General features: G+C 51.1%; 1 protein-coding gene and 1 long non-coding RNA gene across 2 annotated transcripts in view; both read right to left on the bottom strand.

Moving 5' to 3' along the window:
* Positions 1–249: 249 nt before the first annotated feature.
* The window catches only part of LOC135405718 (uncharacterized), a 239,892-nt gene continuing 222,454 nt past the window's right edge, over positions 250–17,687 (bottom strand). The window contains exon 2 of the long non-coding RNA XR_010425976.1: positions 250–729. This is a non-coding gene — a long non-coding RNA (uncharacterized LOC135405718). The remainder of the gene's footprint in view (positions 730–17,687) is intronic.
* Positions 6,148–9,692, bottom strand: LOC135406347 (uncharacterized). The gene is made up of 6 exons (XM_064640754.1): positions 9,093–9,692; positions 8,958–9,008; positions 8,386–8,752; positions 7,161–7,755; positions 6,725–6,919; positions 6,148–6,214 (listed from the first exon to the last, which is right to left on the bottom strand). The coding sequence occupies exons 1-6, from the start codon at positions 9,690–9,692 to the stop codon at positions 6,148–6,150; spliced, it is 1,875 nt and encodes a 624-aa protein (XP_064496824.1).

The raw sequence follows: 17,687 nt of genomic DNA, 5'->3' as shown, positions 1-17,687 counted from the left end.
ATGTTTGGTTTGATCTTCTCTGGGTCCCCAGAGCTCAGCTCACATCCTGTTTGCTTGAGTTCCAGCCCTGATCCAATTCTCCAGGACTTCTCTAAGATTCTATTGTTCCTTATTTGGCCAGAGCAGAATACTGGGAGCAATGTTCTACTTCTCCCAACCCAAGGCTCCCCCTGCTTGCTGCCAAACAAGGCCAGACATCGACTGCCATGGCCTTGACCACTCTCCAGATACAGAAGGATAAAGATCACATTTTGCTCACAATCAGACATATTTCGTTAATGAACAGGTACAAACAGGATTCACTAATGAGCCCAGACTAACAGATCTGACTAATAAGCACACCTGTTTGTTCAGGAGCAGATACACAGGTGGAGTCCCATCACAGCACATTTGTACCAACAAATAGACCCAGTTTTAGCTGATGAGCAGATACATGGAGACACAGCCCATTAGGTTGGGAGGTTCATCTGGAGCTCAGCTTTGGCTCAGGGGCTGTTGTTCAGCCTCAGCACTTCAGGGACAGCCAGACAGGGCTTTACATTACACACACAGTTTACAGATTCATTACAGAGTCTTGCTTACTTAATACAGACACTTTTAGACAACACTTGGATCACATTTGGCACTAAAAAGAGATGTAAATTTTCCTCCCATGTCAACAGTGTTTGAACTGTGTTCAGAAGAGCAAAACAAGAGTGAAGCATTTTGTTTCTACAGTCAAGTGGGAACCTCTGATGACATTCCCAAAGGCATCCCAAATACAGGGAGGATTGCATTGAACAGGATTGCAGTCTCTTTCCAAACCTGCTTAGTGCAACAAGGAAAAGCCTCTGGCCACCCAGAGAAGGTATCCCCTAAGACTAGGAGATCTTTACACCCCCCTTTTCTGGGCAATTCAGTCAAATCCATCTGCCAACATTCACCTGGAACATTTCTACACTTTACATCACCTGTTCCCACTGCATTGGCAGGGGTTGGATCATTTCTCTCACACACCACACTGCTGACTCACTGCTTGTACAACTGGGGGCAGTTTTGGACTTATAACCCCCTTGTGCAAATGTTTCAATGATTTACTTCACTCCAAGGAATACCCTCATGTTCCCCATCCACCAGGTCACACCAGATTGGTTCAGGGACTATTATTTGCCCACCTGGGGTAACTGCCCAGCCTCCTGGAGCAAATTTTGCTCCTAAGGTTTCAATGAGTTGACAATCCTTAGCACTAGACTAATTTTTTTCTACTGGGAGAGGTATCTCTGTCAGGGTTATTAAAGACAAAACTTTACTCTCTAAAGTGCCTTTTTCTGCAGCCTCTTTGGCAGAATTATGGGCCAAATGATTCCCCAGTTCTGCTTTGGTCTCCCCCTCTTGGTGCACTCTGCAGTGCAGGACAGCAGCCTCTGTTGGTTTCTGGAGATCTTCAAGCAAGTCCAAGGATTAACTTGTTCTCCTTGACTCAATCCCAAAGCTGGAGTGAGCACAGTTGGTTCTGCTTTCTGGGCTGAGGCACTGCAGAGGAGTGCCCCCAATTCCATGACCTGCTGGGGGAGTTCCTGTGCATCCAGAGAATTGTTTTCCACGCTGGACAAAGCTGCCCCCACTGGGAAACAATTCCCAACCAGGACTTTCCCAGGGGCTGTCTCCTGAGTCAGCTCTGCCCCAATACACTTCTCCTCTAGTCTGGAAGCAATCCCGCTCTGGGCTTCCTTTGCTGGGGCTGGGGCAGTTGACAGGTTGCTTCTTTCCTTCCTGGCCCAGCCTCCCTTGTCCTTGGAGAATTCCAAAGCCCAGGGAGGCTCCTGGGGTCTGGACTACTTGCACTTTGTGTTTGGGACACTCCATATCCACCCAGTCCAAGGAAATTCCATAGTGTCTGATCCCAACATTGCTGCTCAGCATCAGTGGCTATCAAAATATCCACACACTGGAACAAGGCTCCAAGAGGGTTTTGACTTTTCCATTCCTCCAGTTCCTTTGCCAGTTGAGTTCCAAATATTGGGGGGATATTTTTAAACCCCTGTGATGCCTTAAGACCCTTTTAGGTTTTTTTTGACTTTGCTAATTTTTATAAGCTTTATATGTCATTATAGTAGAAGTAGATTTTAGAAGTAGCTATATTGTATTCCTCACCCTTTAGCACCCTTTAGTTTACACATTCCTCAACCCTCCTACCCCATTCCATGCTCCCCATATCAATCCTACCCCTGAATTCAGTAGAAATGTTTAGTCTCTTGTCAAGGCAAGGCCTGTGCTGTTTAGAGAACACTCCTATCTTGGCCTGAACAACAGAACAGAGTCAAGAACTGGGTGACCGTGTACCCTTTGTGCTCTGAGGATGGTGATGGGGATGAAGAGAGGGTCCCGAAATGCACCCCAGACTCAATTCCCAGGGAGTGGGCCCGGGGCAGACCAGAGCAAAGGCTACGGGCTGGAAACACTTGGGACTGGACAGGTAGTATTATAAAATGTAACATCTCAGGCACAGCGGGCATGCACCCTGTAACATCTGTGCCTTGGCACAAATCAAACCCTTTCCTTATCTCACACTCAATTAACTGCTCCTGAGGTTTTTCCTTAGCATCAGCTGAGCTGGCATCACCTGCAGGAGGACCACCAGAGTCAGCTGGGTTTTCCTCCCTGTCTTTGGATTTTCCCATTTGAAAGCAAAAAGCTCTTGACTTTCACAACTCAAAGGGAGACAGAAAAAGGCAGCTTTCAAATCTAATACTGTGAAACATTAAACTTTCATTTAGGGGAGTTAGCAAAGTGTAAGGATTTGCTACAACTGCTTGTATATCTTCTACTCTATCATTTATAGCTCTGAGGTCTTGGACTAACTGGGATAGCCTTCCATTTGCCTGCTTGACTGGCAAAATTGGAGCATTCCATTTAGATTCACATTCTTTTAACAAGCAAAATTTCATCAATTTTTCTACAGAGAGTGAGAATCCCTCACAACTTTCCATTTTCAAAGGCTATTGCTTTGGCCTGACCAACCCTGCTCCAGGTTTCCCTGGAATTCTCACAGTTCTGCTCTTTTGGATCATAGAGGCACCTCTCCAGCTCATCCTACTGGAATCACTGCATCCCCAAGTGACGTTGGCAGATGGATTAGTTCTGCTTTTGGAGACTCTCATGCAAAACTAGAATCTTCCACAGAATTAGGCTCTGGAATAATAACCTATATTTTACCATTTTTCAATTGGATTGTGGCATTTAATTTTGCCAAGAGATCTCTCCCAGGCAGAGGCTTTGGGGAATTGGGGAAATACAAACACTGGGGAGCCAACCACTGTTTTCCCAATTTCAAATCCACAGCATTAAAAATGGCCCAGTTTCCCAGTTCCCTGGCACACCAGACAGTTGTTCCAGAATTGTGACTTGAGTTTCATTTTCCCTTATTTAACACAGAGGAACAAGTTCCCACAGCCACAACCAATTGTCCTTAGCTTGGCTGGAACCAGATGTTCTGATGGGGAAGAATCCTCTGGTGCCCCCTCAGTCGTCTTCAGTGATGCCAGGAGAGGGTTCGGAGGGTTCTGAAGTTTCAGTTGCGGACAATCCCATTTCCAGTGTCCATCTTTCTTACAGGATGCACAGGGATTGATCCCAAGTCTCCTGGGGGGATGTTTGAAGCAGGCTGCCCATGCTCTCATCCTCTTCCTCTCCCTGAGGGCACCATTTCCTCAGGGATTTCCTCCAGAACTGCAACTCCTTCCTGCTGAGTTGATTCTTGCTGATTCTCCCAACCTCCAACAATGTCCCTAAATTAGATTGATCTTGTCCCTCAGCTTTTTGTCATTCCCTCCTAACCACATCTGAGGACTGCCCCACAAATATGGGGGCCAGTTGAGTCCTTCCCCCTGTGTTTCAGGATGGATATTAGTATATTTTTGTGCTGTTTCTTCCAGATGATTTAAAAATTCAGTGGGCTATTCCCTGTGATCCTGCTTCATTGCAAAGAATTTTGATGTGTTCATTGCCTTTGGCCTGGCATGTTTCATTGCAGACAACATCCACTGCAGGTATCTATTGAACCTTTCTCTAAAAATAGGGATGTTAGGATCCCATTCAGGATCTGCAGTGGGAAAGGGAATGTCCAATGTACCCTGGATATTCCCCACCAAAATCTGCTCTTCCAAAAACCTCTGACTGGTTTTAACAACCATTGCTTTCTCCCTACTACCAAACAACACTTCTAACATAGGATCCTTCTAGCCCAGATCCTGGGTTTGAATCATCATTTTGAAGGCTTTTGCCATTTAGTCTGGGTTCTATCACACAGGGGGGGCCACTCCCAGCCCTCCTTGTTCAGCTCTAGTTCTTCCTGCAGCTGCACTGAAGCTCTCTGCTCTCTCTCTGACACATTCTCTCTCCCTTTTCTTCTGGACATGCTAAATCTGCCTCTTCACATGCCAGTTCCCCTGCAAGATTGGTTTCTGCATCTTGATTTTCTGTTCCCCCACTCAACCTGCCCGTGGGGCCAACCAGAAGATCTGAGTCCTCCTCCTTATCGGGGAGACGATGAGAACAAAGTTCTCCTGTGCTCCACATTGAACAACAAGGCTTTAACCATTTCCCTTGATTTTCCTTTCCGGGCTCACACCAAGGGCTCTGAGGGCGCTGCATTCACACCACAATCCTTCTGCCATTTCACAGGTTCTGCAAAGTGAAAAACACATCACCAGATATAACCTCCTTCCACTTCTGTTCCCGTTCTGAAACAGCACCAACTGTAACAATGGATTAGAATTCAATGTTCCAGAACAGCCCCCCATTGATTCCAACACTCCATTAAATTCTCCCTGGGAGCTGCTCCTCCGGGGGGGCTGCCAAACTTCATCCAAAATTGCAAAATGCAACAAAGTGGGGACTTCTTCAAATTCCCCCTTCAGACTGCCCACTCCCCATCTCTAAACAGTAGACCCAAAATGTTACAATACAGAAACAAATAAGAACACAACAATATTGATTGATAAAACAAAGCCAAATACCAAATTCCAAAATACCAAATAACCCACCCAAAGGGCTGGAAGATCCACAGGTCTCAGATGAGCAGGATTCCCAAAATACCAAAGAGCCCACCCAGTGTGCTGAAAGATCCATGTGTTTGACATGGGCAGGATTCCCAAAGAGAATGCCTTATTGTCCAGTGGGATCTTACCTGTGTCCCAGACTGGGCTGGGGATCTGTGCTCTTCTCCAGCAAAGTCCTGGTGCTGGTTGAAGATCCAGAGATCCCTCAGATCTGTGGGAGATCAGGCAGAGGTGTCCTGTCTGGGGGAGCCAAAAATTACACCCAAAAGCAGCAGAAACAAACTTCTTAACCCCAATTTGGAGATGTTAAAAAGGGCATTCTTCTTTGTTCAGCATGCTGGAGGTTCAGAGGAGAGTTCCTCTAATCCAGTGTGCCAAATGACAGACAGGGCTTTTTATTACACACACTGTTTACATGTGCATTTGATAGCCTTGCTTACTGAATACATATTCATTACTCTGCTTTACATAGTCACACCCCCATTGGAAGTCCTTTTCTGGTCCTTCCAGGCCTTCTCTGTCATCTGTGCTGCTCAGTTCTTGAGCAGCACAGCACCACTGTGTTTCTTTTATCTGGGTACACAGGGCTTAGTTTACATCCTGCTGGTTTGGGACATCCCTTATCTAATTCTCTAGGACTTCTCCAGGATTACATTGTTCCTCATTTGGGCACTCCAGGGTACTGGGAGTAGAGTTTCTATTTCTTCTATCAGTGGTTTGATGGAGACCATGATGAGCTGGGAACTCATTGCAGGGAAAAGAGGGAGCAGTTGGGAAGTAACAGGCAGGTGGGGGAGAGAACTGTTCAGAGAACAGCTGAGATACAGCTCGAGCAAGCTGAAAACTAAACTGTCATTTGGGGTCATCCCAGATCGACTGCATTTCAGAAATTACTCAACACAGGTGCCACCTCCTCCAGCCAAGCCCAGGAGATCAACCTCCTCAGCAGCTGCAAGAGCGGGATGTTCATGTGCCTGCTGCCATCTCCCCAAAGCCATTATCCCACTCCTGCTGACAAGATGGGCAAGATGAGCATCTACCTCACAAGATCTGCTGCTGGAAGAAGAGCGTGTCCCAAAGGATGTCCTCAGCCTTCTCAGAGGGGACGTCAGATCCTCTCCAGGGATGGTCCCAGCCCTTCCCAATCCAGACTGGGCACCAGCTCCAACTCTTCCCTGGAAAACAAACAACAAATTCATGACAAGAGATTACAAACAAAAAGTGGAAACAAGAAAAAAAGGTAAAATGTTAACATTCTGTCAGGGTTCTGAGGAAGGCCCAACCCCTCCAGGCCAAAGAAAAACCCCACCTCCTCCAGCTAAGGAAAACCCAGGCCTTCTCCCTGCCCTGCTGCATTGGCCCAAAGAAAGGCTCCTAAGCCAAGGCAGCCCAAGCCTTTCCTGGCCTGCAGCCCAAAGCAGCTGGTGTTCTGCAGCCCCACCTTTGCTCCCCCCACGGGGGTTTGTTTTTGGCAGGCTGGCTGCCCCTGCCCCAGCCCCGCCCAGCAAAGGGGCAGTGGCAGAGGCTGGTGGCAGAGCCAGGCTCCCATTTCACACCCAGCCCAGAGCCCAGCCCACCCTCCTGCCAAGAAGCAGCTTGGCAGCCGGCTGAAGAATTCATCGGGTTCCCGCCAGCAAAGGGGGAACCTTCGGTGCCCAGCCAGGCTGAGCAATGCCCGGGAGCACCCCCTGGGTGTGGACTCATCTGCAAACGGCGTGTGGAGCACGGCTTGGAGGAAGGGGCCAGAATCAAAGCCCATCATCTTCAGCTCGCCGGTGTCCAGGTCAACAACAAAGAGCTTGTCATCCCTGACGTCGTCCTCGATGTCTCCAGCAGCAGCCCCACCCGGCACAGCTTCTCCAGAGGCCCCTTCTCCTTCCCTGGGGGCCAGACCAGGCTGTCAGTGTTCTGCCGAGGGCCCAGCTGTCTGTGAAGCAGGATGAGCAAAACCAGGTTGGATGGTGGCCACCAGCACTTGGGAGACCGGGTCTGCAGCCCAGCTCCAGCACAAAGAGGTGCATGTTCCCATGTGATGATCCCCCCTCAGTGCTACAGGCATGACAAAAAAATCTGGTTTTCTTTACTTCTTATTGCCAAGAGATGTGTGGAGGTGTTACTTGCCAGGCCCCTGGATCAAAGTGAGCACATGGATCTCTCCTGTCTTCTAGAGCAGGTGAATGCCCTGCACCCAAGGATGGCACAATAGGTCTTCCAATGATGGCCTGTCTGAGGGGCGGATGGACAAACACCACCTGACAAGGTGCTGGCACCCTGGGGGGAAAATCGCCGGTCAGTTGGAGAAGGATCCTGTCCCCTTTGTCCCACTGTCCACGCGCCCAGGCTGTGCTGGCTGTGCTCAGAGCTGTGCCCAAACTTCTCCATTGATTCTCCCTTTTGGAGGAGAGCAGGATGGCAGGACACAGGCCACCTCCTCCAGCCACCCATGGGACACAAACAGCTTCAAGAGCGGCGTCCTCGTGAGCCCGCTGCCCTCTCCCAACACCGTTATTCCCCCCGTGCCACAAAGATTGGTATCCACCTCGAGAGACCCGTGGTGGGAACGGGAGCTGGTCCCAGATGGTGTTGGTGCCTCTGCAGAACGGGTGCTTCCCGCAGACCATCTGGTAGAGCAGGATGCCCAGGGACCAGACCGTGGCCGCCTCGCCGCGGTAGCGTTTGAAGCAGATCCACTCTGGCGGGCTGTATGACGGTGTTCCTACGGAATACAGACAGAGTTCATCAGGTGGATGCTGCCTGCTCCCAGAGCCTCACCCCAGCATCCCTGGCAACGTGGGGCCTGCCCCAGTGGCACACGCTGTGACCCACTGCCTTCTCACCGGCCCCTGACTCTTGGTTACAAACTTGGGGTTGGAGAAGAAGACACTGGTGTCCAAGAGGGCAGCGGAAGCCCTGGCAAGGCCCAACCATTACATGCAAGGGAAAAACCCAGCCAGTGGTGAGGAAAAGCCATGCCTTCTCCCCGCCCCACTGCACTGCCCCCAACAATTCATCATAAGCCAAGGCAAACAAGGCGAGTGGAGCAGCCCAAGCCCTTCCTTGCCTGCACACCAAGCCAGCTGGTGCACAGTTCTGACCCCCTTCTCTGCTACCCTCACAGGGGTTTTTGTCAGGCTGGCTCCCCCCTGCCCCACACCCAGCCCAGAACAGGGTGGGTGGCAGCAAGGCCAGGGCCCGTCTCACAATCACCCCCCAGCCCCATCCAAAAGCAACTTGGCTGAAGAACTAATCCTATTCCCCCTCAGCCAAAGGGGCAATCTCTGGTGCCACACCCGAGCATGGCCATGCGGTGCCTGGCACCAGGAGCATCCCCCGGCTGTGGGCTCACCTGCAAACTGGGTGTAGACGGTGTCCTGAAGGAAGGTGGCACATCCAAAGTCAAGGAGCTTCGCCTTGCCGGTGGCCAGGTGGAGGAGGATGTTCTGGGGCTTGATGTCCCGGTGCAGGACGCCGCAGCTGGTGCAGTGCCGCACGGCCTTCAGCACCTGGCGGAACAGCCCCCACGCCATCTCCTCCGGCAGGAACCTCCACGCCGTGATTACGCGAGAGAGGTCCCGAGAGCGCTCCGGACGCTCCATCACCAACAAGAAACTGTTGGGGAGCTCGAACCACTCCAGGAGCTGGATGACACCACGAAAGCCATTGGACACCTTGTCCAGCAGCACGATCTCCAGGGGTGCCAGGGTGCCGTCGGGCTGCGGGGGGACCACGGGGTCGTCAGTGGGGCTGATGCCGTGCCTGTCTGCCTGCTACCCCTCTGCCAGCCCTGGATGCTCCCCGTCCCCCACCGACCCCACGGCCACTCTCCCTCCAGGTGTCCCGGCGGCTTCCACCCTCCCGGGCCTCGGCTCGTCCCCGCCCGTCCCGCCCCGCTTTCTCCCGCTGGCCCCGCTCGCTCACCAGCTCGCCCCAGCGCCGGATGAGATCCCGGGGCACGGCTTTGATGGCCACCTGCAAGCCAAGGGGAAGGGCGGGTTGAGCTCGCCGCCCGTCCCGCTCTCCTCCTCCTCCTCCTCCTCCTCCTCCTGCACTCACCGGGGCTCCGTCCGCCAGGCGGGTCCCCGCGTAGACGCGGCCGAAGCCGCCGCTGCCCAGCAGCGAACCCAGCCGGTAGCGCTTCTGCAGGGGCCCCTTCGCCTTCCGCGCGGGCGAGACGTGGCCGTCAGCGTTCGGGCCGGGGCCCGGCACGGCCCCCGAGCGCCCCTCGAGCGGCCCGGGCCGGGCTTCCCCACCCGCAGCGGGCAGCGGCGGCGGAGCTCTGCCCGGGGAACCCGCCGAGGAGGCGGCAGCGGCCGCGGCGCCCGCGTCCCCCGCCGACCCCGGCAGGCGCCGGGCTCGAGCCGGGCGGAGCCAAGGGGCGGCGAGGCCGACCCCGCCCCACAGCCCGTCCCACAGCCCATCCCAAAACCCGCCCCACAGCCCGTCCCACAGCCCGTCCACCAGCCCGCCCCAAAACCCGCCCCAGAGCCCGCCCCAAAACCCGCCCCACCGCCCGCCCCACAGCCCGCCCCACAGGAGCGCCCAGCAGCGCCACAGCCGGCGCGCCGGGAGCCGGGCGAGGGCGGGACCGCGCCGGGCCGCCCAGGGCCGGGGACGGGGCGGCCCCGCCCGGCAGAGGGGAACGGCCGGGGCCATGGCCCGGGCCGGCAAGGGGAGGGGGGACCGGGAACGGGACAGGGACACCGGGACAGGGACACCGGGACAGGGAGAGGAGGAAGAAGAGCAAGAGCAGGAGAAAGACCGAGAGCTCGTCTCTAGAGTCGCTGCTGCTGCCGCCGCTGCTGCTGCCGAAGCGCCGGGGCCGTTGGTCCGTTCGTCGGTTCGTCCGTTTGTCCATTTGTCCGTTCCCCGTTGGCCCCCGCGCGCCCTGGGGGCAGCCCCGGCTGGAGTCACGGAGCTCCCCTTCCTCCCGCACCCATGCCGAGACCACGGGCTTTTTTAGCTGCTTCACTTTATTTTGACTTCTTTGCTGGCAAGTTTGCAACTTCCCGCCGCTGCTCGGACCCCATCCCGCCCGCTCGGCCCGCGCTGCTGTCGCTTCCTCCCGGGCCAGCCGGGGTCTGGACTTGCCCCTGAAGTTTGGGAAGGGGTTTGCTCAGTGAGGAGCCCCGGCACGTCCGGCCAGCGCCAGGCAGAGCCAGCCCCGGGGGAGGGCAGAGCAGGACGATCGGCAGGGGAAATGCAGCCCTTTGGGGTCAGCGCTGCTCCCCAACCACACCAGGGCTGTTCCTGTTTTCCTGCCCGCTTAGAGGGGAAAACCGGCGACTGCAGAGAGGATTAAAAAGAAGAGAATTAGAAGACTATTCTTGCTGCCATTTAGATGCCAGTCCATCCTAAGAAATGCAGGCTTAATTTGGAATGGACACGATGTAGCAGCTTTTTCAGCACCCAGTATTTAACAGCTCCCTTTCAGGGGACAGTGGAAAAAGGGGGGGAGAACCGGAGAAAAGGGGGGGCTGGGACCTCCAAACTGAGCAGGGAAGGGGCTGAGACCCTGAAACTGAGCAGGGCAGAGGGGAAGAAACAGCCCCAAACCGAGCCAGGGAGGGAGCTGAGGACTGTGGGGATGATGAGAAAGGGGTGGGAGAGGGGAGAAAAGGGGTGTTGGACAGTGGGCAGGGGGACAGAGGGTGGGGGTTCCCATATGGGTCCCCCCTGTCCCCCATCAGTTGGGCCCTGGAGCGGTTCCCTGGGGCTCTGGGAGGGGGCAGATCCGCACTGGGAATGTCCACTGCTTCTGTAACCCTTTCTGTGCTTGCTCTGGTCACGATTCTCCACAGGTCCCCAACCCTGGGGGCTGATGGGGGGACTCCCCCCACCCAGCAGCTGGTGCTGCAGCAGCTGTGGGGCAGAGGGGGGTGGGAAAGGGGGGTCCGGGGTGGCTCCCAACCTGCTGTGGGGACAGAGGGCTGCTGGGGGGGCACCCCCTGACCTGTGTCCCTGCACACACAGGGCTGTTCCAGTTCCTGGGAAATTAGCTCATCCATATTCATTGCACATTTTTACATCTTCCCGAGCTACCCCAGAGTGGGCGGTGTTCCATGGAAATCTCGGGACGCGCCTTCTGGCGCCTGCGCACTTCTCTCTGGTGCTCCTCTCGGGTGGTCGCAGGGGATGAAGGCTCAAAGTCTTCCTCTCCCGCTCGCCCGATGCCTGGGCGAGACCGCCCGCTGATTGACTGTGGGGGTCTCTCTGGAGGCGGGGAGCGCACAGAGCGCCATGTTGGCTGTGGGGAAGTGATGGAAGAGGCGGCGGCGGGTGCACTGCACTGTGAGTGGAAAGGCTGGAGGGCTCGGGAGGGTTTAGCGGAGGGGTTCGGGGGTTCCCGAGGGGCAGAGCGCGGGGCCTTGGAGCCCTCTTGGGGGCTGCGGGGCTCGGGGGCTTTTCCAGCGCCCTGGCTGCACTGCGCAGGCGCGCCGGCGGAGAGCTCATAAAAGAACTACAACTCCCATGAGGCCCCGCGTCACGTGCTGGACCCGCCATTTCTTGTCGGGCCACAGCGCCCCTGCCGGCCCGGCGGACCGACCTCAGAGAAAGGGGATCCTGATGCCCGCCCTGAACCCCAGAGACCGCGAAACTCAGCACACAGAGATCCTACAGGGAGGGTTCAGCAGTGGGGTTCAGGGGGTCCCCCAGCCCCCAGGGGAGGGGGCCTGGTGGTGCCCCCCAAAGTCCAGGGTCGAGATGTACCACATCTGGGTAAGGGGATCCCAGTGTCCCCAGTACAACCCAGTGACCTCCCAGTGACTCTCAGTACGGCCCAGTAACCCCCTCAGTGACCACCCAGTGCATCCCAGTGACCTCCCACTGCCTCCCAGTGTGGCCCAATGATCCTCCAGTGAGCACCCAGAAACCCCCGGTGTGGCCCAGTAACCTCCCAGTGTCCCCCCGTGTGTCCTGGTAATCCCCCAGGAACTCCTCAGTCATCTGCCAGTGTCCCCCAGTGTGCCCCAGTTCACCTCCAGTCCCTCCCAGTGTCCCCCAGTGTGCCCCAGTTCACCTCCAGTCCCTCCCAGTGTCCCCCAGTGTGCCCCAGTTCCCCCCCAGTCCCTCCCAGTGCCCCCTGGTTCCCCCCAGTGTGTCCCAGTATCCCCCAGTAATGACCCAGTGCCCCGCAAAGCCCCCAAACTGTCCCCAACATGTCCCCAAATGCCCCCAAATTGCTACTAGGCAACCCACTTTTATGCTTAAAGTTTGAATCTCTCCTATGTGCCAACCTGTCAACACTAATTTTTAAACTTTCCTACACATTGGAGGGGAAATGTTTAAAAAATGCATCTTTTTTCCACCGCCAGCTGAGTCCTGAATGTTTCATGTCACTGGGGAAAGTTTCACAAAGGTGCAGAAGGAGGGTTTGATGTCCAATTGAAGAGCTGAGTTCAAGGACTGTGGATGCATTTTTGTGGTGCTGGTTGAGCAGCCTGGGTCCATGAGAGTGATGTCAGACAAAATCACTTTGCTCCTGCAGGATTCTGTGTGTGGAATGTGTCAAACGTGGTTGTTCTTCTGGCAGGATGAGAAGTTTTGCCTTCATTGCTGTATCTAAAATGGGGTCTGGGGCTTGTGTAAACTTCAGTGAAATCCCAACTGAATCCCTCAGGCTCCATGAAACCATCCCACCTTCACCCTGCTGGAGTCTGTCCGGGGGCTCTGGTGCTGTGGCACGGTGTCATCCAGGGAGAATTGGAGCAAGAAGGAACTGGGTACAAGGCAGGTTTACAAAGAGTTTTACAAAACTGCTCCCCCTCCACAAAACCTCAGAAAATAAGTTTGTCATGTGTTACCAGAAGAATCACTGCAAACACCCTTTGTGCCACTCTGTGAACACCAAAATCATGGAATTGCCTGGACTTGGACCGTGAGTAAATCAGAGATTGTTTGTAGGAATCCCCAAATTAGAAGAAAATGCAGATCACTCCTCTGTGGTGAAATGTCCTGTGAGCAGGACTGAAATGTGCTGCACACACACGTGTTAGAGCACATCCTGGAAATGTGGGAGATTGGAAAACCATTTTCAGATTTAATAACATTTCAGTTTTAACAGCTCATTTAAAACTTGAATAAAAATGTAAATTCAAGGAGTTTCCTTTAAAAAATTAATTAAAATGTTGATTTTCTAGGGTTTTTGTAGTTCTGTCTTATCTGGGTTTTGTAGAGGACTCAGATGTGAATATTCAGTCTGCTGCCTGTGATGATGCCTGACTTCACTTCCAATATTTTTAATAGTTATATACTGTTTAATGTCATTCTCATACCTGTGATCTTAGACTTGTGTGATTCTGCTGTTGTTTGTAACAGAGAATTTCCTTTGATTCACTGTGAGAGCTCTCCATGGAATGATGAACAGTAGTAATAATATTAATCATTTATAGAGTGCTTTATATGTTGGAAATACAGGATAATCTTTAAATGAGCTCAGCTTTGCTCTCAGATATGTGAGTGAACTCTTCATTGATTTGAAAAAAATTATGACCTGACATGCAATTTGTTTTTATTTTCTAATCTTAGTAGGTATTTTGGAAAGGGTTTCTTTATTTTTGTAGGGCAGAATATTGTCTGATCTTAGGTTTGAGACCTTAAAAGGTTTGCAGAGGACATGGAGGTTCTGTGGTGTCCCCTGATGGTTTCAGCTGATCAGCTGAATGCTTCCAATCCTTTTACCTGTGAGGGGACTGCAGGCCGTGCTGGAAAGCAGGTGTTACTGCAGGGGACTTTCTGCTCTGTGCAATGAGTTAGCTGATAAACTCCTAAGTGAGCATTTTTCTGGTGAATTCAGAAATTGTTACCAGTGTATCAGAGGCACAAGAATTAACAGTAATGTTTGGAATTTGCAGTTATCCCACAGCTTTTCCAGAAGATCAGTAATTTCTGAGAGCTGGCTCCTGTTTGCAGTATAGAGCAGTCAGCTCTGCAGCTGCAGGGTTGCTTCATGGATTGGTTGGGTTATTTTCCAAGGTTTACAGGTACCATAAACTGTTGCCAAAAGCAGGAGAAATGATGAATAATATTTTTTCTCCCCAATAGCCAAAATTTCGTGTGTGTGTGCTATTGGTATAAATTGCAACTCTTCTTTTGAGTAGGAGTAAGACTTAGTTCCTAAAGGCAGTGAATTGTAGCAGACACAAGGTCTAACATTTGTTCTTCTCCCCCTTTCTTGTTTTTTCCTAACAGATAACGCTCATTATTCTGTGGTAAATGACACTCAGATGTTCTGCAGCAGCAGGAAATTCAATGTATTGGTACCATTAAAGGCCTGATTCCATTTTCTAACTCCACAGTGCAAGTGAATGCATCCAACAGCCAGGGCACCTTGATGAGTGATGCTGTAACAATTGTCAGGCCTCCAGGGGGCGAGTGTGAAAAAGTGCTTTTTCTGTGCCTGGAACAATTCCACAAACACTCTGTTGAACAAAATGTTATTTACTATTTCAACTGAGGACTGGGAGTTCAGAAGAATAGGTTTGCATTAGTAGTTCTCACTACCAAAATTGTTCTTTTTGGCTTCTAATTTGTCACATGGTTAACTTTAGGAACTAGAGAATGAAAACAGTTGTATAGTTAACATATTGTGAAGGTGAGAGGTGTATTATGTATTTCATTTTTTTCCTGTGAATGGGGGTGTATTCTATCAGAGACAGCTAATCTAGTCCAGAAAAGGACACAATTTAGATGAAGTATGCCATTTTTATATATTCTCAAGGGTATTCATCCTTGGGGGTTTTTTTTTGTGTTGGTTTTTCTTTTCATTCTGTGTAAATCAACTGGACTTTTCAGTACTGTAATTAAAGTCAACCTTATTTATGTGACAAGTTGGGTTCTTCTGTTGAAGGAATTCTATGATAAAATGACATTGAAATTCCTGGTGAAAACCTGCAGAAGACATCTGAAAAATCACACTGTGAATTTTCTCTTTAGAACCATTTCCCAGATATATGTAAGTACAGGAATTGGATCCATTTTTATGTTACTTTACTCCTGTGGTTTGCACTGCTTTTCTAAAAAGCTCCCTTTTTAATATTTTTTATTTTTGACAACTCCTGCCCCTACAGTTTTCAGAATAAAAGGGCATTTTCATTAACTGTCAGCAAAGGCAAATGTCTGTGAGTTGTTTGTTGGTTGGTTGGGGTTTTGTTGTCATGTTATTCTGTATTTTCTGCACTTGAATGCAGATTATGGAAGTGAGCCTGGTCATCACAAAGCACTTGAGTGAAGGGACAGGGTTTGAAGGTTTGAGCCACTTGGCACAGCTGAGGGAGCTTTGAAGTTCCTCTGCTTGCAATGAACTCTGTGTTCCTCCAGCAGAGTTCTGTCACCCTGTGACATTTTCATCACCTTTCCACATTAGGAAACAAAAAAAAAAGCTGAAGTGGGGGAAAATGAAGGTTCTTTTAAGATCTTGCTGAGGCTGAAATGTAGAGGGAATCAAATCACTGCTTTGTTCCCATCTTTAGCTGGGGACAAAACCAGAGATGATCTTTCTTAAACATGACAGCCATAAAAGTGCTTTTGCTTTATTGCTGGTTCCAGTTACAGTTAAAAATTACTCTGTGGGATTTTTCTCTGAGGTTTCAAAAAAGATCTGAAATGGAATTTTAAAAATTTGAACTTTTATATCTGAATTCTTGAAACCCTTTGCATAATTAAAATATTTTTCCTTCCTATAGCTTGTTTCCAAGCAAACATCAGCTTGGCTACCATGTAAAAGGGGATATCCTTGTGCTGTAAGGTGTGGAAAATGTAAATACCTGCAAAATTGTGAGACAATGAGACACAAAGGCCACTGAAACTGGAGAGAAAAGGAGAGAGAAAGGGAAGATACAACAGTTTATTCTTTTCTGTAGTAATTACACCTGCCAAACATACCTTAATGTCTGAGATTTCTGATGTTGTTTGTTGGCTTTTTTACTGTCATCAGGTGAGTGAATATCACCTTTATGCAAAGTAAGCCAAGAGTACAATTTTTTTTTTCAAACTAAAAATAACCTCTGAATTTTCAGCTTGTGTTAAAGAAACCTTTTTGCAGAGTTCTCTGCTGTCTTGCCATAGAATTGAAGTGAGGGAATAAAAAGGTACCCAAATACGTCAGTCATGCCAAAGCCAAGGAAATCAAGATTTGTCCTTCTACCTGCATTTCAGAGAAAAACTGTCACAACTGTCTCCCAAATAACTTGGATAGAAGACAAAAGGAAACTGGACTTGAGTTCAGTTCATGTTCCTCTCAGGAGATGTCTTTCCTGACACCGTCCCTGCTCTTCTGCACTCCCAGGGAGCCCTGTGACTTTGTTTTTCAGGGTGATTTGCTCCCTCCCAGCCCAGTCTGCAGCCACTTGGCATTTCTGTGTGATCAGAAGTTCTGCTCAGCTTTACTGAACGAGTGAGAAGCAGAACTGGCACACAAACCCTCAGTGGTCTGTGGTGTATTAATCAGTAAAATTCTCCCAGTTTTAAGCAGACAGTTTTGCTATTTATCACAGCAAATAAAGTAAGGAAGAATTAGTCAAAATGGAGCAATGCTTGTAATTCTTCTGCATATCTCTAAAATATTTCTTTGTGTGACTTCTCTTTCATCACTTAATATTTGTGTCTCAGTTGTTTGCCTTTTCTGTGACTGTTTCAGAACGAGGGCTTTTCTGTTCTTGTCTTCCCAGCTCATAACTTTTATTCCTAGGATCAACTCTCTTCTCACATTTTTAAGAAAGCAGATTTTTATGATGTGGTAAGGATTACTGAGCACAGTAGGAGTGAAGTCTTGCCAGAGATTTCATTACTACTTCCTTACATTTACATCCTACATGTATAGCACTGTGTTGGCTTTTAAATTTATTCCTAAAGTTGTCTAGACTTCAGAGAAAAAAAAGAAAAAAAAAAACAGGAAAAAATGAAAGAAAAAAAACAAAAAGAAAGAACAAAGAAAAAAGAGAAAAAAGAAAAAAGAGAAAGAAAAAAGGGGACTAAATAAAGAAGAAAGAAAGAAAAAGGAGAAAATAAAAGAAGATAGAAAAACTAAAAACCAAACTCGTCCTATCGAGTCCCGCCGCAAGGACTCCAACTCCCACAATGCCCCGCGCGGGACGGGGGCGGGACGGGGCCGTGGCCGCGCGCTGATTGGCTGCGGCGCGGGTCAGTCCAGGCGGTGCGCGCGCGGAGCGAGCGCCATTTTGTCCGCGTGGCCGCGATGGCGGAGGAGGCGGCGGGGCGGCCTCTGCGCTGAACTGTGAGAGCTGGCGGGGGGCGGCGAGAGCGGGGCTCTGGGGATCCCCTCGGGGGCTGCGGGGAGCGCGGCTGTGGGTGGAAAGGCTGGAGGGCTCGGGAGGGTTTGGCGGAGAAGTTCCGGAGTTCCCGGGGACGTTTTGAGCGGTCCCGGAGGGGGTTCGGTGTCCTGAGGGGACTCAGGGGGGAGGCTGAAGGTCTCTGAAGGGGTTTGGGGGTCTCTGACGGGGTTTTGGTTTCTGAGCAGATTTGGAGTGTCCCAGGTGGGCTTTGGGGGTCTCTGAAGAGCTTGGGGGGTCGTGGGGGTTTTGCTGGGGGGTCGTGAACCTTTTAGGCACTTTTGGGGTCTCTGGGGGGTTTAAGGGGTCTCAGACGGTTTTGAGGGTCCTTGAGGGGGATTGGGGGGTCCCTGAATGGGCT

Source organism: Pseudopipra pipra, chromosome W, assembly GCF_036250125.1.
Source record: "Pseudopipra pipra isolate bDixPip1 chromosome W, bDixPip1.hap1, whole genome shotgun sequence".
Lineage (NCBI taxonomy): Eukaryota > Metazoa > Chordata > Aves > Passeriformes > Pipridae > Pseudopipra > Pseudopipra pipra.
This window is presented reverse-complemented; position numbering and strand designations above follow the sequence as displayed.